This window comes from Danio rerio, chromosome 13, assembly GCF_052040795.2.
Source record: "Danio rerio strain M-AB ecotype USA chromosome 13, GRCz13ab, whole genome shotgun sequence".
Classification (NCBI taxonomy): Eukaryota; Metazoa; Chordata; class Actinopteri; order Cypriniformes; family Danionidae; genus Danio; species Danio rerio.
Window position 1 is genome coordinate 14,158,286 of NC_141033.1, and position 26,625 is coordinate 14,184,910.

General features: G+C 35.2%; 1 protein-coding gene across 2 annotated transcripts in view; it reads left to right on the forward strand.

The window, feature by feature from the left end:
* The window catches only part of atrn (attractin), a 176,136-nt gene that overhangs the window by 36,224 nt on the left and 113,287 nt on the right, over positions 1-26,625 (forward strand). For both annotated transcript variants that reach the window (XR_015505497.1, NM_001353962.1), the window contains exons 5-7: positions 6,127-6,329; positions 24,615-24,783; positions 24,879-24,969. Coding sequence is in view for 1 of the 2 variants with exons in the window: in NM_001353962.1 (NP_001340891.1) it covers positions 6,127-6,329; positions 24,615-24,783; positions 24,879-24,969 (463 nt within the window). In the remaining variant the exon portion in view is untranslated. The remainder of the gene's footprint in view (positions 1-6,126; positions 6,330-24,614; positions 24,784-24,878; positions 24,970-26,625) is intronic.

Sequence of the window (26,625 nt, forward strand, 5' to 3'; positions counted from 1 at the left end):
ATGGATGTGCAGCTGACAAATCTACAGCAACTGCGTGAGACTATAATGTTAATATGGACCAAAATCTTTGAAGAATATTCCTAGTATCTTGTTGAATCTATGCCACCAAGGATTCAGGCATAGAATTAAGTTCTGAAGGCAAAAGGGAGTCCAACCTGTTACTAGTAGGGTGTACCTAATAAAGTAGCTGGCGGGTGTACATACATACTGTACATACATACATATACATACCTTTATGTATTTTTTTTGAGACCAAGCTAAAACTAATGTTTTAGTTTTATTATTATTATTATTACTATTATTATTATTATTATTATGGAATTGTTATGGGGTTTCACTGTGACCTTTAACAGTTAATGTGCAACACCTGTACATCTATTTATCGCTGCCTTTTTTTTCTAAAAGGTTTTCTGTCAGGTGTTATATCTAGATACACGAACATAAATATACAGATAAACAGACATTTAGAAAATGCTCATGATTCTGAATCATGACTCGATTGACATTTTAGTGTAATAACAATGAAATAGTTGAAAAAATATATTAAGTTATTTTGGTGGGGAAAAAGTTGCTAAACCCTGTACTACTAGACATCTAAATCTCCTCTTCATTTCAGTTGAAAAAACAAAAGTCACATGGATTTGGTCTGACATGAGAGTGAGTAAATGCTAAGCAGTTTTGGGTGAACTGCCTCTTTAAGACTGTTTGCTGAAGAACAGGAGCACAAACAAGAAAATGCAGGTCAGAGTAATTTAAGACGAGCGAGACAGAGGAAGCGCAGATGTCTTTGACCTCCGTGTCTGATCGTGTGGAGTCTTGACGGGGACTGCAGCGGTTTCTATAACTACTGCATTCACACAAAAAAAGCACTATAGTGCAGCATCAAGAGAACATCAAACACCGGGCCTGACACTCACGCAAAGCTGAAAGACAGATGCTATACTGCCTGTTATTCTCTGCTGTCCCTTTCTTCCCTGTTCATCTGTAGAGGAGAGTGAGCTGCCTACTAATGCGCCAGTTCTTGCACACTTCAGTTCAGGCTAATGCTCTGTTCACTTATACTTCTCTCACCTCATTCAGTTGTTTTTGAGACAACTAATTAATTATTAACTTGAGGTGAAGTTAACGTTTGAACTGAAAGATTTAGATTATATCAGCTTTGTTATTCACTTGTTAAATCTGAGTTCACGGTGTGATTTTGTAAAAGATTTGCTATAAAGGTCCCGTAAAGTGCTTTGAAATGTGCATTTTTTTTCCGATGATTGGTGTAATCTCAACCGAAACATGAAGAATGGGTGGGACGGAGTGTAGCTCCTCCAATGTGGGAAAAAAAAAAAAAAAAAAAAATGGCCAACAACGTTTTGTTTTCTCTGCTTTGCCAGTAAGAGTGGTTGAGCTTAAGCACATCAAATGAGAAGTGTTTTAAAGAGGGCGGGGCATGTCAGATACTTGTGAGCATTTGATTGGTTATGATTTGAAGAGAAACTGAAGTGTGAGTTGACGTGAATAAAACCTTTGATCCATTTAAGCGGAAGTGATTTACATGTTTGTATCGGTTTTATATCTTCTAAACACAAATTTTGTCATTGCTTTGAAGCACACTAGCTTTTAGATATCTTAAAAACTATTAATACTGATACTAAAATCTAAAAAACTATATTTTAATTTCAAGGGACCTTTAAAGAAATCTACTTTTCAAGCTGTTTGGACAGACATATGTGTAGTGTATAGGCATTCATATTGGGGCGATATAAACAGAGTCCTGTTTTTTCAATTTAACAACATAAAAACGGTGGACCAATTGGAGTCATTTTCAGACCGACGGCAACTTAGACAAAGGATTGCGGTCCCCCTGCCCACCAAATTGATTGACCGCTGCGTAACATGTCCCGGTAGTCACATGTATTGTCATATCAACAAGAGAGGACGTGCGCAAAGCAACCGGGAATAAAAAGTCTGTTCAGTTTGCTAGGATCATCAATCATCATCAAATGTGATCAAGAGTAAGTTTTACAAGTTTAAAATGTTTTAAAACAGTGCAATCTGAAGTAGCAATTTACAGCACAGCCCCATGTCAGAACAATTATAAATGAAGACACTTCAATCCCAGTTTGTGGACGTTAAATCAGGTTTATTTTGTACACTAACATAACAGATATCCACACAGCAGTGGAGATTAACCTGTATCCTGTCACATTTGCGTGCAAAAAGAGTGCAAAGCTAAACGCGCTGTCTGTTTGTATGTGCATATCGTATCCATGCTGGGTATGCGTGTGCATGTCTGTGTGTGTGTGCGTGAACTTTGTAACGACATTGTGTGTGACTCATCGTTGTGACTTAACACAGCAAATTCATCGAATTCTCATTGGTAAAGTTCTTACTGTAGTATTTCTCACAAATACTACGTGAGATCTGCTTCCTTTGTCTGTTTATTGTCTGACGCAGCCGAGGGAGGAGATTAAGGCATGCAGGAAGGCACGGAGAAACAGTGGGCGGGGAGAACTAGCGTTAAAGGTGCGGTACAGCAAAACCGCCACCTGGTGCAAAAATTTATAAATCAGAATCTTATAATAAACAATCTGATGGGTGTTGTTAGCTGAAACTTTACAGACACATTCTGGAGACACAAAAGATTCATAATAAAACTGAAAAAAAAAGGTAACCTAGGTGCCCTTTAACTAAGTTTAATGTCATTCTGCTGCATGCTTGGATATGGAGTGGAAAGAAATGTTGTGTCTCGCAGGACCATGGTACTAGAAAAATAAACATAATAAAAATATAAACACAATACTAGACATAAGAGCTATTTTAAGCCTACACATACACTAACTAACACATCGGATCGATAATCGAACTGCATTACCTATGCATATAATTTACGACCAACAACACAAGTGCTTTTACATAAGGCCGAATAGGGCTGCACAATATATCGTTTCAGCATTGTTAGTGCAATGTGCACATCACAATATTCATGGCCCAAGATATGCAATGTTTAGTCTGAATTTTAGTTGAGCAGGAGCCACAGAACAAGTGGTTTGTAGAGTCACTGCTAAGTTTAACTATAATCAAGTGAAAGTTTATCATTTGCATGTGTTTTTAAGGACTCTGACTATGAGCATTTCAAGGGAGTTTAATACATTTAGGTAATAAAAATGATGATGTGTGAAGGTGTAATACAGATTAATTGTATTTAATTATTTATACAGAATTTATACAATTTATTCAAGGACAAAAAAAAAAAGTTTTTACTTAATCTTATATTGTTTCTTGTTCAAAAATCTACATTTCAGATGATAGGTAGAGATTCTCCGATCTGGATGTTTGCAGCCAATACCAAGTACCGATTCCTTGTCATGGCTTTTAGCTTTATACTGCCTAAAGCACATTTTCTCTCTAAGTATGATATTGTATTTAGGAGAAAATCTCTCTTTACTTAGGAGAATAAATAAAGGATGCTGCATATAATCCCTTAAACGAGTCTCGTAGCCATTTAGGTGTGAACATGTCATGGTCAGAAGAAACTTTTAAAGAAAGTAATAAATAGCACCAATTAAAAAAAAATGGTAAGAAAAATGACTAACAATGCAATTTGGAAACATTGCAAATGATGCAGAATTCAACATGTCTCAATCAAGAAAATGTTTGGAGTGCACATTTGATTCATAAGAAGTTAAAATGTAAACATATAAAACCATTACTACTTTACTAAAATGAAATAGGTCTATAAACTACTATTTATTGCAATAAGTGAACTTGGAATATTGTCAAAAACACGGAACTTTCAGTTCTTTTATGTCTTTTATGTCCAACAACGTGCAGGATCATACAAATATTTTATCTCCAAATATTTAAAATCTCCAGCAGACACAAACACTTGCAATCAGTTCATGAAATTGGCCACATCAGCGAGTACCGATTAAGTCATTATTAACCGATACTGATCTCGTGTTTGGCCCACATTTCCTGGTTCATTTGACAAGTGTGAGTGCTCTGAATTGAGCCCAGGTTGGGTTCGGTTGGCCAGTCCTTGCCAGGTTGGAAGAAGTGCCAGAGTATGGATGCTGCACACTGGTGGTGGATGAGGAATTCCTCCCAATGTGTAAAGACCTTTGAGTGTCTAGAAAAGTGCTATAAAAATGTAAGGAATTATTATGAATTATTTTTATTTTTATGATTATTATTAAAACTGTGATCATAAATGTCTATTTAGAGGGTTTATTTTTTTTTTTTACACAGAAACAACATGATTAATACATCACAACTTTACAAGCAGGTTGTTGGCTAATTCTTTAGACAGGTCACTGTGACATAACTCTGCATGCAGCTGAATAAGCTCTTCTAAAAAAAGGACATTTTGTTTTCTTTCATAGACTAAATTTCCACTGTGTAACCAGACAGCTTTTTATTGGGGAAATTGCTAAACAATATTGGCAGCATGTCATGTCTAGGGAGTACAATGTGCACTGGAAAAAGTAAATGCCTTGGCAATCAGTGCAACAAAAGGCATGCGCTAGGTGTGGTAGGTGCAAAGAAAATGATTATACTGAAGTTATTCCCCCTTAATCAGCATGAAGAATGAGGTTAAGCATATTGGGATATGCATTTCTGAATAGCAGATTTTAAGCTTTAAATAAGCTCGCAATGTAAGTATTGACATTTTTGTTTAAAATAATTGAGTTAGTCTGAATTAGCAGGTAGTGGAAGCAAATATTATTAGTTTATTCCAGATTAAAAGCATTTAACTTGTGCTGAAACAGACAGGCCTAATAAAATTCTTGATATAATTTGAGCTGTGTAAAACTTTTTTTTTTTAAAGCTTTGAAATACATTTTTAAAAAAGGCCGATAATAACAGTATAGATTTATATCATCAAACTTTATCACTAAATCAGCCAATCCAGCAGTCAATTAATAAAAATGTATTCTATTTTGGAAAAAAAATGTTTTTGTATAAATCTTTATTTGTTAAAACATAACTTTAAAATGGTAAATAAAAATGGCTTCCTTTGCAACAAACATTTCCATTGTTTGAATCAATGTTTTACAATTCAAAAAATAATATATAAATAAATATTTGTTTATTTATCAGGTCACCTTAAAGGCTGATTTATACTTCTGCGTCAGGCGCACACGTAGACGCATAGCCCTCGCCGTGACTGTTGTCGATACTGATGCACAACTTTCAAAAAATGTAACTACGTTGCAACGACGCGTAGCACAAGCTCTGTGATTGGTCAGCTTTGTAAGACTGACGAGTGTGGGTCGGGGGTGAGAGCTGCGCGAGCCTGATGGAGCGAGTGTTTACAAGCTGATGATCAAAGTTGTTGCGCATCCACCAGTTCCCACCTCTGAATAAGCGAGGTTTAGCTACTGATACATGAAGGTATCATTCAGAAGAAAAAAAAAAAAAAACACCAGCAAAGAAACTTGACACAGAGGAACATAAACACTTACTGCCAGCTAGCGTTTTGGAAGTGTTATTGCAGAGCAACAGAAACAGCATGCAGAAGTATAAATGCATGGCTATGCGCATTGCATGCGCTGTGGGTTACGCTGATCACTCGATGCAGAAGTATAAACCAGGCTTTAGAATGCGATTTAGCCACAATGTGTGCTGTTATTAATATATTAGCCATGTCAATAAAAGCTTAAGTGTTGCATGCAGAACTGTTGCAAACAATTTATTTGTCTTGAATTTAAACAAACAAATTAAGTTTAATAATGTTTAAATTCAACACAAATAAATTGTTTACAACCACTTAACGTAAAAAATTGAGTAAATCCAAGAAATCATCTTTGAATAATTTTTTTCAGTGTAGTTTATGCAAAATGGTTGCTAAATTATATGATTTCTTCACAGTGATACAGAAATATTTGCGCAGAAATAAAGTTTAGGTGTTTACAAAAATATGTATATAATATTTTGGAACATGAAAGATAAATATTGCTCATGCAACTTAAATACAGTGTGAATGTATTGTTATTTAACACCATATCACATTTTTCTTCACTGTCATGCAACTCTATTTACCACATTAAGTGATTTAATATTGGGGTTCATTTAGGTGTGGTTGTCCATCAATACTGACATGAGATTTCCTTCATTTTTTTTTCCTCCATCCAGGTTGAATACATGTCCCAATAACTGCTCTGATAGAGGAGAGTGTCGTGTGGGAAACTCTAGCGAGTCTGTGCAGTGTGTGTGTGAGGATGGCTGGAAAGGAGAGGCTTGTGATGTACCCTACTGTTCCTCCGACTGCGGCTTTCCTCTGCGAGGACAGTGTCACAACAGCACCAAACGCTGCCTCTGCAAACCAGGATGGCAAGGTAAGCTGGTTCTGCATGGAATTGATAATAGGGGCTGTCACACCAGAGGGATTTTTTCACCGTTCCTAGAACTGTTAGCGAAAGTGTCTGGTTTTTAGCTGTGTCACATTGCCGGAACTGGGAGCGAGTTTAGTTGTAGGATTGTTGTTTTGGGGAACTAACGCCTCAATTTCACTGAGTGGTGCGATTCAGTAAAGTGAATGTGAAGGTCACCTCAGCGCCAAGCCTCAGCAAACGTAACTTAAAAGTAACGTAACGCATTACTTACCATAAAAACTAAGTAATACAACTAGTTATGTTTTGGGGAAGTAACTCAATATTGTAATGCATTATTTTCAAAAGTAACTTTCCTGAACACTGTATGTAACAAATTCGGACCCTTAGGCTACGTTCACACTGCAGCCAAATGTGGCCCAAATTAAATCAGACACAGATCTGATGTTTTGCAAAGCTACCGCAGTGTGAACGGTTATGTCGTATTTTATGTAACTTGTACAGAACGACATGCATCTTCACTCTGTGCTGCAGACATTATCCACTCCTCAGCAGCATAGTAGAATGGCACATGGCAATTACTTCAAAAAAAAAAAATGAAGGCAAAACTGGTGCTTGTTAATGATTGGGGCATGGGTTGATCGTTAAGCTAAAGAGCGTTGTGGGTGTTGCGGAATAGAGGATCTGTGCACAAAGGATGGAAAGGGCACTGTCATTTTAAGGGGGAACTGGCAGGTGCTTTTAAGGGCAGGTGCTCAAGCAGCCAAACCCCCTTCTACACGTGTCTGTTGTGTCTAACAAAGTAAAATGAAAGAACTCTGCAAACAGAGATAAACCAACTCTGCCCTCTCAGTTCAGTCTGCGTCTGCTCATTAGCTCTTGATGAGTTCCCTAAACTGTGATCAGTTTTTTCAATCACAACTTGTCAAATCACAAGACTTATTAGATTAGATTTTATTATTTTAGATTTCAATTAGCGAAATACACATTAGTAGTAGCAGAACAATCTTTTACAGTTCATGAAATACACCATGGTTTACTGTGAAAAGAGCAATAATCATATAACATGAGCATAATCTGACAATGTGTTTACTTAATAAACACATTGTGTGCATAATTAGACATTTTGGGCTGTCCGTAATTGTACTTTTGCGCATATGGGTCAGTTTAGGACCATGATCTGTTCACACTGCAAATCTGATATTGGCCACATTTTTAACAGCAGTGTGAACAGCCAGGCAAAAAATCAGATCTGAGGAAAAAAAATCTGATTGGAGCACTAAGACTTGTAGTGTGAACATTACAGCCTTACAGTCTCCAAAATGTTACCAATCATAGAAAAAATAGCAAAACATGCATTAAGGCTTTGTTTGTATTGAAAAACTGTTTACACTCATCTGTATGTTTATTCTTTACCAGCTCTTGTTAACTTAATTTAGGTTGCTGAAAGAATCGTTTGTTCATTTGTTTTTCCGCACTTTACTCTCGCCTTTATCGTTTTCTAAACGGATATAAAGCACTTCAATAACCATGCACGGGTTATTATCATGAACTCCAGTTTAATATTTTATTTTATTATTTAATGTTATTAACGAGGCAGTCGCGCAGTAGGTAGTGCTGTCGTCTCACAGCAAGAAGGTTGCTGGGTCGCTGGTTCGATCCTCGGCTCAGTTGGCATTTCTGTGTGGAGTTTGCATGTTCCCCCTGCCTTTGCGTGGGTTTCCTCCGGGTGCTCCGGTTTCCCCCACAGTCCAAAGACATGCGGTACAGGTGAATTGGGTAGGCTAAATTGTCAGTAGTGTATGAGTGTGTCTGAATGTGTGTGTGGATGTTTCCCAGAGATGGGTTGCGGCTGGAAGGGCATCCGCTGCGTTAAAAACTTGCTGGATAAGTTGGCGGTTCTATTATATTATTTCAAATTTAGACACGCAGTAAGCACACAAAAATAGAGAGAGAAAGCAAAGGCATCTTGTAGACGCCCTTGTAAACAATAGAGAACACACATCAGTTTCTGTTTTAACTTCTTAGCATGTGACTGTTTGTCACAAGAAGACCACAAGGTTTGTTTGAGTTTGTGTCAATCATGGCTCATTATATGCATGAAGTGTCATGTCCCATCTGTATATTTAAAAATGGAGCTTCTTGTGTTGTCTTTCTACTGGCTTGTGGCACACGCTTGTGACTATTTTCGGTAAATAAATTGCGTTTAACTGCGAGTCTAGCTTCACTGTTTTGGTACGCTTTCCAAAAAGTGCTATGGTATGGCTTTTTGGTACCTTTGACAGTGGAAATGGATCTTACCAAATTGTATTGCTCAGTGGAAACAGCCAATAAATTAACTCTACTCCAAAGCAGGGTCTAATCCAGCACAACAGGAAACACACTGACTTTACTGGACAATGATTGGGTGAAAGCATGTGCAACAAAATGCTGGCACAGTATTTTAAAGGGATGTAGCAAAGACTATATGCTACAGTCTTTTATCTCCTTTGAGTGTGGAGTTGTGTTCTCTGTCATGTGTAGCACTCCAAGTAGACAGGGGTGATTTAGTCCTCAATTTGGCAGTTTCAATTGCATAACTTATTTTTCTAAGTTTTTTTCTCCAGTTTTACAACACAACGAAAACACAAACTCCATTTGTTGTTTTTGTTAAAGGCTGATTGACGTGGCTTTTGGCTAACTTAACTTTAGAGTTGCTGCTGACAATTTTAAAGCAACCAGCTAAATTGTTAAATTAGTTCTTAGGGGACCTTGGCTAGGAGCTAGTTTCTATAACTGTGTTATGGTACCTACCTGGACTAAAAATGTCAAATAAACTGGACAAAAATGCATTGTTGCTGTTTGTGAATGTAAACGGTCTGCAAAGTTTTAAAGGTTAAATGAAGCTATTGCTTGCCAAAGTTTAAGTTTAGCCACTTTATTAATCCCACAAGGAAGAATTAAGATAGAGCAAGAGCATCATATGACACGCATTCAAACATAACACGAGAACCATATAATACGGAACTATGGGAAAATAAAAACACCCAGTTTCCTTGATAATAAATTTAAAAGAAACTTAAACTTAATACATTACAAAATAAATGGTTCAGGGTCAATAAAAATGTGTTAAAACTTAATTAAAATGATAAAACATTAAAGCCTTTGGAACAATAGGATATTTGTATCTATTAGATCAGTGTTTCTCAACTACGTTCCTGGAGGACCACCAGCTCTGCACATTATCCATGTCGTCTCAACCAAACACACCTGATTCAAATAATCAGCTCATTAGCAGAGACTGAAAGGCCTGTAATGGGTGTGACAGACAAAGGAGACTTCCAAAACATGCAGTGTTGGTGGTCCTTCAGGAACATGGTTGAGAAACAGTGCATTAGATAAACATTTAATTCTTCTGAATCTTCTTACAGAAGACAATGCTGAAAAATGTACCTTTAAAAGATGCTTCATCTCATGTTGTACTCTGGCTTTTTCTTGGCAGAACTCTGCAGAGGCACACTATTATTTTTGGATTAAGTCCTCAACTCTGTAGATGATTCTTGTTTCTTAGAGAAAAGTGATGAGCACCAGCATAGAAAAGAAAAAAAAACTTGATACTCTCAATATTTTTGTTTTATATTTTATTTTTGTTCAAGGAGTTTATTTAACAAGAACATAGATTCTTTGTAGGGATTCTCCAATCGGCCAGAGGTCAGTATCAGCAAATTATCACCTTTCATTGATACTCACTAAATCTTTAAGCTGTGATAAACAAGAGTTTATATTTTCATTTAAAAATCTTATTTAATGTACGTATTCTTTTGTTTGTTTTGTTTAATTGTATATTTAACATTGAAATATTTTTGCCATGAAAATAGCCTTGGTTGCTGACGTGGCATTAAATAAAATATACGTTGCATTATTTTTATTTATTTATTAATGAAGTAATAGATGCATATGCAGTTGAAACCAGAAGTTTACATACACTCTAAAAAAAGGAACAACCATTTTTTTTTTCCAAAAAAATGTCTGGTGTTAAATTATACTAAACATTTGCTATTTTAGGTCTGTTAGGATTGCCTAAATCAAATTTACATTTTCTAAATGCCAGAACAATAAGAGATTTTTTTTGGAGAACTTTTTATTACTTTCTAGACAATCAAAAGTTTACATACATTTCCTTGGTATTTTTTAGGTTTGCTTTTAAAATGTATTACTTCGAATGGTCAGATGTTTTGTGTATCCTTCCACAAGCTTCTTACAGTAGTTTTAAAGAATTTTGGCCCATTCCTCCTGACAGAATTGGTGTAACTGAGTCAGATTTGTAGGCTGTCTTGCTCGCACAAGCTTTTTCAACTCTGCCCACAAATTTTCTATAGGATTGAGATCAAGGCGTTGTGATGGCCACTCCAAAACATTCACTCTTTTGTCCTTAAAGCACATTTTAACTAATTTGGCAGAATGCTTAGGGTCATGGTCTGTTTGGAAGACCCATTTGTGGGCAAGTTTTAATTTCCTGGCCATGTTGCTTCAGTATTTCTACACAATGTTCTTTCTACATGATGCCATCTATGTTGTGAAGTGGACCAGTCCCTCCTGCTGCAAAACAGCCCCACAACATGATGCTACCCCCACCCCAACACCCCATACTTCACAGTTGGGATGGTGCTTGTAAGCCAAACAGTTAAATCCTAATTTCATCAGATCACAGGACATGTCTCCAAAAATTATTCTTTTTCCCAGTGTAATTTAGCGAATTCTAATCTGGCTTTATTTGTCGATTCTGGCTTTTTAATTTTCCCTTTTTGTCACAAAAGGATGCAGTGTGTTTGAGGTTTTCCTTAAATAATATTCTACAGTTGTGCCTCCAATTAACTCAATGTTGTCAATTAGCCAATCAGAAACTTCCAAAACCTTGACACCATCATCTGAGCTTTTTCAGAGGCATCTTATTGTATGTAAACTTGACTTTCAAAAAAAGTTATAACAATTTCTCAAAAAATATCTCTCTCATTATTCTGCTATTAAGCATAACAGAAACAAATTTGATAATCCTAACTCACCTAAAGGAGAAAACGTTTAGTCACATTAACATCTGACTTTCTTTTAAATGGTTATGTGCCTTTTTATACAGTGTATGTAAACTTGTGGTTTTAACTGTAGGTGTGAAGGTGGAAGGTTGCTTTATGCAGTGGCACAGTTATATAAAGCTTGAAGCATCAGAATATGTTATCTGTATCGGCCAATCATCAAAACAGGAAATCGGTTCTCTGCAAAAATCTTGATGCAGCATCCCTAAATATTTCATCTGTGTTTTGCTGGAACTTTAGTGAGGTATGAAAGATTCTAACAAGATACTTGTACTGCTAAACCCTTTCAAACTCTTTTCCGTAAAATAACACCGGATTCACTTCTAAGATGTTTTCCTAAAATAATGTGCCATCTTTTTGTTTTTAGGAAGGAAGCAATTCTGAACTTTGTATTTCTAATTTTACCTCACTTCCTGTCTTTGTTGGTTTGTCCCAAATTTGTGTAATGCACGCCTGTGGATTTATACATTGCCGGTGACCTTTAAGAACTGTAATTGTTGCTTTATTCAAACCCAGAAATGTCAACTCAAACTCTGTTTGCACTCACTTCAATTTTATAAGAGCTCGAGTTGTAATTTATACTCTAAAACTATCATCACCGCACATTTAACTGTATTAAACGTTTACTGTATTAAAGCAGCCTCCAGAGAAGAAGTCTAGATTTGATAATGGGTATTTGGATTTCTGACATGTGATTTGCCTTCCAATTAGTGCAATACACTTGGCCATCTGATCAATCGGAGAAGAGTAGGCTCTCAGAAAGAAGTTTAGAAAGACATGATCCTTAAATCAACATATTATTGTTTGTTGTTGTTCTGTTTTGCTGGACGATTAATTAATGGCGACATTTATGAGCATTTTTCCAATAAAGTTACTGTATTTTCACATAGTTATAGTCCAATGACATGCTATCAAAATCAAGTTTGACTGATTTAATTGGTTATAATAAAAAAATGAAATTGAGATAATGGTGTTGTGATGATGTGCTGTTTGTTTGGCTTTTCAATGAACTTAATGAACTCACTTCATTTCTTAGGTCAAGTGTTTGAAATAAATCCCTCTGTGTGATGGTTTAGTATAGTCGTGATTTATTAGTCCCACTGATTCACTGAAAACAGTTACATCTAGGGATGTCCCGATACGTTTTAACTTCTGATATGATACCGATATTGGAGCCTTTAGTACAAACCGATACTGATACAAATCCGATACAATAATCAGCACAAATCATGAATACTTTACTTTTACCTATTTCGTTGAGTGGAATGAATGAACGGCTAGATCAAACTGAGAACAAAAGTCAGCAACATTATATGGGAAAAAAATTACCAATTTATTAACTACTAGTTGCATAAATGTGAACCTTTTACATAGGAATATATAAAAAAAAAAGAAGTAATGAATAAATATTAAGACCCTAAAAAATATCTGGGGCGAAGCAGTGGCGCAGTAGGTAGTGCTGTCGCCTCAAAGCAAGAAGGTCGATGGGTCGCTGGTTCGAGCCTCGGCTCTGTTGGCATTTCTGTGTGGAGTTTGCATGTTCTCCCTGCATTCGCGTGGGTTTCCTCCGGGTGCTCCGGTTTCCCCCCACAGTCCAAAGACATGCAGTACAGGTCAATTGGGTAGGCTAAATTGTCCGTAGTGTATGAGTGTGTGTGTGAATGTGTGTGGATGTTTTCCAGAGATGGGTTACGGCTGGAATGGCATCCGCTGTGTAAAAAAACAAAAAAAAAAAAAAACTTGCTGGATAAGTTGGCGGTTCATTCTGCTGTGGCGACCCCGGATTAATAAAGGGAGTAAGCTGACAAGAAAATGAATGAATGAAAAATATCTTAATTGATTAAACAAAAAAATATATTTTTAAGTTCAAAATACTAATTAAAGGTCACTTCCGTTATTTTTTTTTTTTCATCAGCAAATGGTAGACACAGCTGAGAGCAGGGACATAAGAAAAAATATATTGTTAACTGACCAACTGCTAAAAGTTGAGTGTCCAAAGTTTAAATTTCACACAGCTTCTTGATGAATTTTTGATCCAGTTTCGAGCTGAAAAATAAATTTCACACTGGCGAGCAGAAATAAGGAGTTATTGTTATAAGTTATTGTTAAGTACAAATATTAATAAAATAAAAATAAATAAAATAAAAATGTACAGTATGGTTGGTACAAACAATTACATGATCAGATTTATTTAATCTATGTTTGTATCATAAGAAGATCATGGCTGTATCAATGTTCCCAAACTAAACCTTATTTATTTTATAATAATATATATTGCACATCTTGTTTTTAACATAAATATACTTGCAGTAGCTGGATTGAAACACACCTTTTCTCCACAGCACATACAATAATGTGACTTTTAAGAATAACTTTATTTTTCAAAATTTGTTTTATTTGCATAATATATTGCACAGATTCCACCCTATACTGCCCACATGGGAAAGTACGACAATGTAAATAAAGACAGAACTGCAAACTTGTGTGCAAAGCCGACACTGTTTATCAGAGCACTTTATCTTTCTGGGCTTTTTAAAGAAGTTAAATATGGGAATGCCTCTAATTAAATTTTCCTTCTGCCCAAAAGTAATACCATTCTTTCTTTTAAACTTTAATGGCCCTCAGTCACACAATGATTTCTTTTTCTTTTTAAACAGACAATTTAAACAACAAAAATGTTTCTTTTCCGCGTGTCCTCGCGCTCTTCTCAAAGCTATTACCAAAGTCAGAATGTTTTCAGCGCGTCTCTGTGGGTGTACAGCAGCAGAGCATCCGAGTCTGTGGCGGAGCATTCTCAGTCTCACAGAACCGGGCCGCTGAGGTGAATTCTTATGTGTGGGAAGCGCTGGTGTTGAATTGGGTATCACACTGGATGAACCACCATATGCCATGACCGAATTGTAACGCAAAAGTTTTAAATGAGGCTTGCACAATGTGCGCTACGTCGCCATTCGGTGCCTTGCGTTGCTTAGCAGCGTATACAAACCAATGTAAAGATTGCTTGACTTGAATTAAATAAACAAGAAATGTGATGTTAATGATAGCGTCAGAGTGTGCAGAGCATTAAACCTTAAAGGTACTTTGCTAGCAAGCAGTGTTGTGATCACGCGGGCTTTTTATTTTTTTTTGCAAAAGTTTACATCACAAAACTGAGAACAATCATCATCGCAAGGCATATTTACCATAAAATAAATAAAATAAACTAAAATTGTTACAACTGCAACAAGGAGCAAGGAGCAGTACTAAAAACATGCATCAAAGGAAAACAAAACTTTAAACAATAAATATTCTGAAAATGAAGTACAGAGATCTTTAGTTATTTTACCATGGTTTCTGAATTATTTAAAGCTTTGAGCCACTTTCTCTACCTCAGAAAGAAAGCATGTAGTTGGAGAAAATGTGGTAAAATTGGAGATCATACCCACATTTTTGGGACTGTTCTAAGATTTTGGAAAAATTTGATATTAAATATAGAAATACCACTCGATCCAGTCATGCGCTTAATGGGAGCACTGCCCAAATAAATGTTTGATAAGGAAACAAGATTTGTCCTAAGGATATTATTACTGGTTGCAAAAAAAAAAATGATAACAGTACATTGGATGGAAGAAAGCTCTCCAAAGGTGGCTCAGTGGATTCAGAGACTTAAACAGGTCTATATAATTAAAAAAAGTAATTGCATGTCTACAATTGAAGACTGACATTTTTCTGAAGTGGCGGAAAAGTATTATGACATATTTAGAGGTTGCTTAACCTCACCGTATCATCACTGTAATTGAATGTAACTACAATGCAACGCAATGTAACTTGATGTATAAATGCATCTCCTGAGAAGTAATCATTTTTTTTTTCATTTTTTATTTATCTTTTTATTCAGTTTCTTTATTTATTTTATTATTATAGTTTATCATCATTATTATTATTTTTTTTTATTTATCCCCTCTTGTGTAAGGGGTAAAACTGTTGGGAAATGGGTTGTTCTGTAAAAAATATATAGAAAAATCTTTAAAAAAAAAAGTAAAAAAAAAAGAAAGCATCTAAAAGAGGGTCTGCATTTTTTCCACTTACAACAATGAATATGATATTTACCCATGAGTAAAATAAAGTTCACAACATCAGAGAAAGACAAATGTAAATCGCCTTTGCAAAATAAAATATTCTCTAGAACAATAGGGGGGACTGAAATCATCTTTAATGAAAGCCAAGTATGGATGTCAAACCAGAATTTAAAAGTAAATTCACAAGAAAAAAAAAAAGTGATCGAGTGTTTCTGGAAAGTTTGAGCAGAAGCTACACCTGTCAATATTAAAGTTAACTCTTTTTGAATAAACACATTCACAGGATATATCCTAAATAAAATTCTGTAATGAGTTTCCTTAACCTTAGGTGCTACAGGATATTTAAGACAAAAGGTAAAAGCTTTGTCCTCTACTAAGAGTTCAACAACTCCCAGATGATAACAGTTATAATCACCCATGATAATGCGTTTAAATTCTTAGTAAATAAGCTTGCTGTTTCATTTACTCTTGAAAATATCAACATTTGATATTTTTAAAGACGGAAGAGAAATTACAAGTGTACATGAGAGATCAAAATAATTACTTTTAATTAACCTAAACAAAGCAATAGGTTTTTAGCCTCACAAATTTTAGTATAACCTTTATTTGTGATTCTAACTCTATATTTATTTAAAAATTCGGTATGAGATAGTAGCAGTCCATTTTCGTCTAACAAATGATTAATATCACGTGGGCTTTGCACGCTGGCTCTGGACGCTGCTGGATAGAATAGCTGTAACGGAGTTTAGAGCGCATCAGACTGCTTATATCAGAGATTTTCAATGCTGTCCGATATATATATATTTGGATTGATACCTATATCCTATTAATACAGACCTATTTTCGATATCAATATCAGATCGGGCCATCCCTAGTTACATCTGCTTATCATTTAATGATGTAGCAATTTCGTGGGTTTCTTTTTCATCTGTATTTGGATTTTTCACATTAGAGCACTAGGGCTGGGCAATAGATCGGAAAAGAATCGAAATTCTCATTTAGAACCTATATAGTCGATCAAATTTTACCTGGTCAATTTTTTTCAAATTACTTTCCCTGTTGCATGTTGAGTCACGTGACCCCACTCTAAGGCTTATTTATACTTCTTTAAAAGCATGGGTATGGTCTGGCACAGCCTTTGTGAGGTCGGATAATTCTCACATCTTTAAAAAAAAATGTGACTACATATTGCACATTTGCACTAAGTTGACAATGATTGGAAGCTGTGCCAGAGATACCTTGAGACAATATTTTCTATTACAATAAAATCATTATTTACATTAAAATATTTGTTTACAGAAGATGGTAAGGGTATATTTGCACTGTTTAAAATATTATTTACAGGAAATACAAGATTAATTGCATTTAGTAGAGATGCTGCTTATTTTCTACTTATAATATGAAAAACTGTGAAAATAATAAATTTTAGTTCCAAAGATTTTAGTTATTTATTTTGTTTAAGGCAATCGGTGTGTTTTAATTTCAGTTGTTCAACGTTCAAAATCTCTTACTTAATATGTAATATGTGAGCATATTTACTGTACAAAGCCTGTCAGTGAACTGTGAGGGCAAAAATATAAATAAAATAATTGTTTAATTGAATCGTTTCAGTAATGGGTGTCAAGTTAAAATGTTCAATTAATCAAAATTTTGATTTTAGGCTAAATCGCCTAGCTCTAGAGAGCACCCTCTGACCTTTGAAAGAGATTTACCACTGATCACACAATTTGAATTTTTTTAGGAAAAGACCTCCGAAACAAAATCTCGATGTTTAAAAATTGGTATATTATGACCATTTTAACTTGCACGTCAGGGTTAGTTCAGTTAAATACAGTTCTTTTCACACAGGACTGAACATTTATGAGCACATGCTGTGTAAATTGTGATGCAGAGTGTCTAGGAGTAAGTCACCATTCCTGATGTTTAATTTTGGTCGCTGTTGCTATGATTCAGGGAGTTACTCACAAGGGTTATGACAATGTAAAAGGGGCATGACATTGGTTATTTATACAGAATAAATGTTGAATAATGCAGTTGTTTGCATTCTGTATGTATCATAGTAGTTCTGTGAACATTTCGAGTCATTCCAGTAATCTCTTTATCATCATTTCTGTTTGTAAATGTTTCAAAATTCACTCACAGTTCTGGGAATGTGTAGATCTTTGGTTTCTCTAATTGTTTCCTGCCTCTCTTTCCCCTTCGCATCTCTGCTCCGACTGCAGGTCACTCTGTCTCTGCTGTTGTTTGTGTTTGGGTGAAAGATGGTACTCTGTGTACTGAAAATGTTTGTCCCATGGCTAAATTTGCTTGTGTTCTAACAATGAGCTTGATTCTGATTAATGCTGATAAACCAAATATACAAAGTCCTTGGATGTAGGGTGGAATTATACATTGAGTATATATTTAGCTGACTTCAAGTGGCTTATGATGGTATTAGGTGGCTACAGTGAATGTTTGAGGACTCGATGTATATTTTATGACTAATGAATGGATAAAGTTAATCACCAAAGGTTGTCATAACTATGTGTGATGCAGAAAATAGAATTGTGCAATACAGTCATCAAAGCAGAACTGTTAGGCGTATAATGCTGAACTCAATGAAATTTGGCACGGATTAATCACAAGTAGTGTTGTATACAGTGACAGTGTAGACTTGTGTCTGTGAATGTTAAAGCATAAAAGACCATTTAAAGATGAATTTCTGTGTGTCTGTGTGAATGCATTGCACATACTCAAACACGTGTGGCTCGCATGGCTGTTTTTAGCAGCTGTCGTTTCATTGTATGAAGACAAGAATACTTGAACTTCTATGGAGCTGCTCTGAGAGTTGCTTTACCACCATTTGACCATATTGTGTGTGAGAAATCATTGGGATTTTGAGTGTTGACCCAAAATAAATGTATAAACTGACAAAAAATACAATGGAGGCTTTTCACATTTCACATTTTCCCTTTTTACGAGAGGCAATGGGTCAAAATTGGATAAAAAAAAAAAAAGATGTTTATTCCTCTTTCTTATTATCTCAGGCACCTCAATAAGAGATCCTACATGTGATTTGACCACCAGTGGTACGTCAAGTGTAATCCTACAGAGCTGGTTCCAAAGCAAATTTTCAAATCTACCTCCAACCTCCAGCGACACCCAACATCAAACCGGCAACAATCGATGCAATCAAGCCTCAACCTACATTTTTTTTTTTTTTAGAACATTCTGATAAAATTCACGGAAAAATGTTCAATATCAAATTCCATTTCATGCCATCTCTATTACCCTATAATATAATTTATTTTACTATACAGTGTAAAGCCATATTCACACTACCAATGACACAAACTGAGTGACTATTGCAGTGTTTCCACTACAGCAGGGGTGTCCAAACTTAGTCCTGGAGTACCGATGTACTAGAGAGTTTAGCTCCAACCTTAATCAAACAGCCCTGGACCAGATAATCAAGCTTCTACTACAGTTGAAGTCAGAATTATTAGCCCCCCTGTTTATTTGTTATTTCTGTTTAATGGAGAGATTTTTTTTCAACACATTTCTAAGCATAATAGTTTTAATAACTCCATCTCTAATAACTGATTTATTTTATCTTTGCCATGATGACAGAAAATAATATTTTACTAGATATTTTTGAAGACACTCTAAATAGCTCAAAGTGACATTTAAAGGCTTAACTAGGTTAATCAGGTAACTTGGCAGGTTAGGGTAATTAGGCAAGTTATTATATAATGATGGTTTTTCTGTAGACTATCGAACAAAAAAAATCTAGCTAAAAGGGGCTAATAATTTTGTCCTTAAAATTGTTTTTAAAAAAAGAAAAACTGCTTCTATTCTAGCTGAAATAAAACATATAAGACTTTCTCCAGAAGAAAGAAATATTATCAGACATGCTGTGAAAATTTCCTTGCTCTGTTAAGCATCATTTGTGAAATTTTTAAAAAAATAAATAAAAAAGAAAGGGGGGCTAATAATTCTGACTTCAACGGTATGTACTAGAAACTTTCCAGTTGGAGCTAAACTCAGGAGTACACTGGCCCTCCAGGACCTAGTTTTGACACACCTGCACAACAGCTTTAAATCTGCACTCAGTGCTACTGGCAACCAACATTTTAACGGCACTGCTCTGGGGTGTTTAAAATGTTCTTAAGTTGGCTGCTCTCAACAATTCCTCAATGCCACTTTCAGTCTCATAATACACTTTGTTACAACCTCTTTGCTGTTAGTCTAGGGTAAAAGGAATAACATTTAAATGTGTGGCAAGTTTACCATGTGATGGTGGAAGGAAAAGACAAATGAAATGCCAACAAAAGGGATTTAATGTACAAAAGTGAAAACCATTCAAATGACCAAATATATATACAAAAAGCAATAATTTGTAATAGTGAAAAAAAATGTAATAAAGTAGCCAGTTCAAAAAATATTACTTCAACTCTTGAAGGGGACGATAGTGAAGCCAAACAAAAGAAAGAAATATAACAAAACAGTTCGAACCTAAGAGTAACCTCTTACCTTGCTAGAAAGCATATTAAAAACAAAAGTAAAGAACAGTCTTTAGCGCTGCATTCTGTATTCTCTCCTATTATCATCTGTAGATTGAATAAAAAACAAAAGATGTCGTTCACCTCTTACCTGGTGTCTCTAACAATGAATGTCCTACGTGTTCGTAAGATGGAAGTCGTTCGATATCTTCCTTATTCACCTTACTCTCTGAGAAAAGCGTAAACTTGAGAGGTTTAATATGACTGGAAAGAGCCTGGTCATCAAAGTAACAAAATCATACAAAATAAAAATGTACAAAAATCATAAAAGTCTCAAATGTGGGCAAAATGGTGCAAAAGATTTTTGCCCAAAAACATCAAAAATCTAAATCGTGTCAGGAGAAATACACACAACGAGATCAAAGGATCAAACATAAACAACTGCATGACTATTTAAGCTGAACTTCCATATAAATGAAATTGTGGCATTGAAGCGTTGCCTGCAGCACTGATTGCAGATTGACGATGTAGTGGAAATGCCTTCATGCTGTAGACCTACACAGATGGGTGTTTGCCACAGATAAGTAGTGGCAATCACAGAGCACGCTTTTTTTAATCGTTTATCTTTGTAATTAAGGCCTTTATGTACTGATTCTATTTCAGGGCTCGAAATTAACTTTTTACTTGGTAGCACCGCTGCTCCCAACTTCAAATATTAAGGAGAAACTGTATAATTTAATACGTTAATATTTGTGCAATAATTCCAAAGTAAATGTCTAATAATTATAAAATATTATTGATGACGAAAATGACTTTAATACTAACAATTATTTACATCTCTCATGATCATGCTGTCTTGAATGTGCTTGAATGCAAGTTGTGTGCTATAAAAAGTCCTACTGTTACATCATGAAAAATAAATGAATGGTTTGCATCAAACACAAATTTAGCATTGCAGTAATAAATATTTATTTTATACTATTATTTTTATATTTATTTCAATTAAATAAATAATATTTCTGCTACAAAACAAACAAAAGATTATAATATATCATTCAATTCAAGGCTGAGAGCTGCAAAGCAGTCATCAGTAACTAAATAGTAAAATAATATGCATCGCTAGAAAGAATGGACAAAAGAAAGTAAGTAAAGTTTCACTTCTACTAAAAGTTTTGGTTTCGCTTTGTGTTATTTTAAATGCTCAGTCTCGTTATGTGCAGATTTATATTTTTCTATCTTTGTGGAAAGCAGGCGAGTCAGTCGGCCCAATAAATGAGGGGGCTGAGCAGGATTCTCCCGGTGACGACCGGCGCAATTCCGTTCTTTGTTATGAGCCGCATCAGTTTAAATTTAGTTAAGGCAAGCGTCTTTGGTGATGATGTGTACAGTGTTACATTTTACTTCTAGCAGACATTTGCGCTGAGCACGCAGTGAATGCAGCACATCGAGATTCAGTATACTTTTCACTCTTCAGCCGTTTACATTTCCCGCGGTCATAAAAGCTTCCTGTCATCTGACAGCGGAAAGCCTTGAGTGATCGACAGCTAAAATGAACCTATATAGTGGCAGGGAAGAGGGATTCAACACGCTTTTAGAAAAAAATAAAAACACAGTACAACCATTATATGCAGTCGCACGAATGCTCCTAAATATATTATAAGGTCGCATAGCTCAAATTTCGGGCGCATATGCGACCAAATTGGTCGCAGTTTCGAGCCCTGTATTTATATGCAGTGTTTGTCCTCTATGGTTATTCTCAGTGAATATGATTCAGAAATGATGAATTTATTAATGATGCATGCACAAACTTTAAAGGCCACCTATTTTACCCCTTTTACAAGATGTGAGAAGTCTTGTCTACTTCTCCTGCCTTTTATCAGATAAACAGCAGTCAGTAATAGAGGCAGACACGGTAAAGCTGAAATACAGTGCATTAATAAAAAATGCCAAGTTTAATTTATGTATTTGTGGTGGAGTTATTCAAGCCTTTCTGAAATGATGAGTCACACGCAAATGTCGTTGGCAGTACACGCATGCATGTTTTATGACACCAAGCGGCCATGGTGATTATAGCGGTTAAGAACTACATGGCATCTTTACTGTCTTTATAACAATCATGCTCTGTTTCAAAAATGTTTTAAACTTATAAAACATATAACAATCACAAAGCTGTGTAACAACTTTATTATACTTTTTATAACAAATATTTACCAAATACAAAAAAAAAATGTTCTGTGTAAATTTGTATACATGTTATTATAGAAATATGGTGCCTGTCAATTAATTTGATGGGTGGGGAAACTACACTCCTACGTCACGTTGCAGTGGGCCTCAAAATCACTGGGATTTGGGTCCTATTTTAACGTCAGGAAATTTAAAAAAGGGACGTGTTGGGTTTAAATCACTTCAGTATGACTGTGGACACACTATACCTACACACAGTTCTGTCCAAACAGCTTACAAAAGTTAATTTACATCATAGCTGCCCTTTAAAACTCACTTAAAAATGTGTGCATCAACTATCAAAATGCTTTAGTTTTTGCAAAAGTCTAAATAAATAAATCATTTTTTTGGCATGTAAACCCTCCTTTAGTGTTATTTAATATGGCAAGATGACCTAAATATGTAATTGTTACATTAGCTCATCTCCGCTGTCTTTCCCAAAATAAAAATGAAAAGTTCAACAGGAAGTTTCAGCTATGATAAATTAGCATATGACACAAAGAAATGTGTTTTCCCTTGTTTAATATAAGTGTTGAGGCTGCTGCCGTTCTGACTCTCATTACATTACATCACTTGTCTGGGGTTTCATAATTGTGAGTTTCCAGCTTGCAATTACAAGGTTGATAAAGGCTTGAACTGTTTTAATTGTAATTACGGTAATTATGACAAGCAGCCACTAAAGCCGGGTTTTAGGAATAGCAGTGCTGCCCATGAAGATGTGGGGTCTCTTATCTCTGTCTAGTCTGTTCTCTTCCTCTTCTCTTCGTCAGAAGCTGAAAAGTGTGGAAGTGTTTAATTGCCCATCTGTGAAGAACAGGTTGAGTCGCACTCAGAGCTGACTCATATTTCAAGTTCCTCCTTGGTTTCCTGTTATTTTATAAGTTGTCAACCAGCCGTCTTCTGTATCTTTTTTTTAATTTTTATATTTCTGCATATTTTTTCCACTAAAGAATTCAAAGTTAAAAGCTGTTTAATAAAAGTACATAAGTTGTTTTGTGAATATATCTGATCACAAATCTGACTGTTTGGATCACATTGTAGTTTTTTAGTCATGGATCGGACCATTTTTCAGATTAGCCAAAAGGGCAGGAGACAAATGTCATTTGCTTTCTATTTATAACAAAAACAGTACTGCAAGAAACTTTTGGTTTTAGCAAACAGAACTTAGAATCTGTAATGTTATGAAAAGTAAAATGAAGAAATAATCAGCTGAAAAATATTCAGTACTGAAAAAAATTCACTGTTACTACTACTGTAATTGCTAACGCTAAATGTATAAATATAACAGTATAATTTGTTCAACCGATGTTTATTTTTAGTCTGCATTTCCAATAAAGGATTCAATTATTCACTCATAAAACTTTAGGTTTCATTAATAGATATGTTATTTTTGAAGAATTATTTAGTGGCATTTTTCTAATGGCCATCTAGTGGTTATCTATTAAATAATGTAATTGCTGCCTACCAATTTCATTTTAGAGCATTCATTTAAATGCATGTCATGGTGATTTTAATCTTTACCATAAACATCGGTGGTTTTATCTAAAATATAAACTTCTATCCCAGTACTTCTGTGTTATTTGACTGTTTGTGTGTAACAGATTTGAATGCAGCTATTAGAAGGATTAATATAAAAATGCAAATCACCATCAATTATAATTTATGTTTTGTGGGTGTAGAAATCCTGATCTTTTAATGATCAGTCATGCAGCTTACAATGAATGCATTAATGCAGGCTAAACAAATAGTGACAGAAAACACCTTTAATAACCTACGAAACCCAACACTACATCCTGAATAACCTACCACAACTTCTTCTGTCATCATTGTATTTTACAGGAAAGCCTAAATGCTTTCATGCATGTGATTTCATACATCTGAGATCATTACAAATTTAGGATTAATCTACAAATAAAAAAAAAATAAATAAAAAAAAAAACACCGGGAAAACACAGTTTTCAAGCGGTATTTAGAAATAATTAGCAGGAGCTGGGCAGAGGACCTAAGGGATCTTTGGGGGGAAAACAAACTCAAACGTTCAGATATATAGGCCAGGGAAAGTCCGTGTAGAACTTTCAATTATCAATTATCTGTTTCACAGGGAGTCAGTGAAGAGAGGCCTGGATGGGAGAAATATGTTCTCTCTTATTTGTCCCAGTCAAAAAAGAGTGTTGCTGCATTTTGGACTATTGGTTATTAATTAATCTGTTATTATGCTGCTTAATTAAAATAAAGGTTTTCACATTTTATAATCGTGTTTACGGTCATAATTGATCAAATTAATGCACTTTTTCTAAATAACTAAATATTTTCTAAATAAACTAAAAAGCAAATTACTTTGAATTTTGCGAATTACAGTTTATGGATTTGACAATTTAAACAACAAATACAGTGTATTTTACTGTCAAAAGACATAAAAAATTCTATATATGTTCATGACATCCTGTGTGTCTGTTTTAGGCCTGGACTGTTCAATAACTGTACCAGCGAATGTCTCGTTCTGGACTCGTGAGGAATACAGTGGATATGGTTTAGTGCGGGCATCCCATAAGGCTGTGGTTCATGAAGATGTGATGTGGGTTATAGGAGGACATGTGTTCAACTACACACACTACCAGATGGTGACTGCGTAAGTATACACACACTAGCAGAAACTTAAGCAAATTCACATGTTGATAATAATTATATTGGCTGACAGTTTCACTTTCTCCTTTTATACCTCAGGTTCAACATCTCCTCTCAAAGCTGGATGACATTAAACCGGTCTGTCCACTCTGTAACTGGACGCTACGGTCATTCTCTGTCTGTGCACGAGGTTTGTGAATGGATGCGCCATTCTTTAACATTTGTGGATTCTTATAGACTTTTGAAATCATTAGTTTAATAGGGTAAATGCTGAGCTAATTTTGTTCTCATACTGATAAAGTTCCGGTGACTTGTTATTGTGATAAAAAAAAAAAAGTATTATTATTTTTTTTTTTCATTTTATACGGTTCTTTTTACAGCATCGATGTTGTAATGTAATTAAAATGCAATCAGTTAAATAGACTTTGACATTCATTTAGTTGCTCAAGCGAAAAATGAAACAAAAAGCCGTTTACTCGCACGCGCCCGTTAGTATCGGCAGGTTAGCGCAGAAGCTTCATTGAATATACTGGGTTAAAATAAATGCTCATATTATAAAGACATGGTTGGGAAAAATGTAATTTAATGCAGTGCTTCTTATACAATCTGAGACCCACTTTATATTGGATATCACAGTGGAGATCGCTGATTTTGTTTTATTAATCCATCACATTTAACAACTGTTTTAGTTTAATTATATATAACTACAAATATACAGCTGCAATTTCTTTAAATCAAGATTTAAAGAATATTACATATGAGCTTTGATTTTGGAGTTTCTGTATAACTATACATTACATATTATTATCTACTGTATTCAAACCAACTTCACAACTTCATTTGCGCTATTAAAGCAAGCTGTTCTCTTATCTTTCATGGGTGGATCTTTCATCTTGCTGTATAAATGTTTTTAAATCCTTAATGCGTTTTTAACCCTCTGGGGTCCAGGACCGCGTATACGCGTTTTGACCTGTGGTGGCGTCAAACTGCTGAAATGAACTTAAATACACTTTCAGTTTTAATCGTACAGATAAGATCAATACATCAATTGAATCTGTTATGTGTCTACTTTTTGTTGTGTACACTCACAACAACAACAAACGTGTGTGCTTTTGCAAAATAAGGAAAACAAACAGGGTAGGCATTCTGTCTTTTCTCTCTCTGTGAACTGCTTTTAGAAACGCGTCGGTAAAATGCGCTAAAACTCCGCGAATACAAAACACATCCAGATGAGACATGTATTTCTAGAAAGCTTAAAGTGTCTACTTTTAAACGCAACTATGCATGTTGAAAACAAACATTGCTTTATAAAGTAATCGATATGAAACCAACGCTATGTCTAGTTTCTTAGTCTGATCTCATTAGTTTTAATGCGACCACGCCCACGAGGCATTGTTATTTTGTAGACGCGAGCAGACTGTGGTCAGAAAAACACGTCACTAAAATGAAACTCTGCAACTAGTCAACAAAGATGATGAATTATGATATCCATATAAAGCTTGATATGTCTACTTTTGCATTAACCAATTCAAGTCGAAAACAAATGATCTCTTTTTATGTAATCCGTATAAAAGTAAGGACTGTTACGGATTCTCCTTATTCGCCTCATTACAGCAGCATGGTCCCGCCTCTCTGTTAGCACGCTTTATATGTAAATCCAGATATAAAAACAACGGAGGTAAAGGACCAGTGGCAAAGAGAGCTAAAGTAGACAAGAAGTACTCCGAGTTAGCTCAGTAATGAGAGTAATGTTGGTCTGTGTCATGCCGACAAACTATTAGATGAAGATGTAGCCATCAACTTCACAAAATGTTTAAAAACGCTACAAAAGTGGACCAAGTAATTT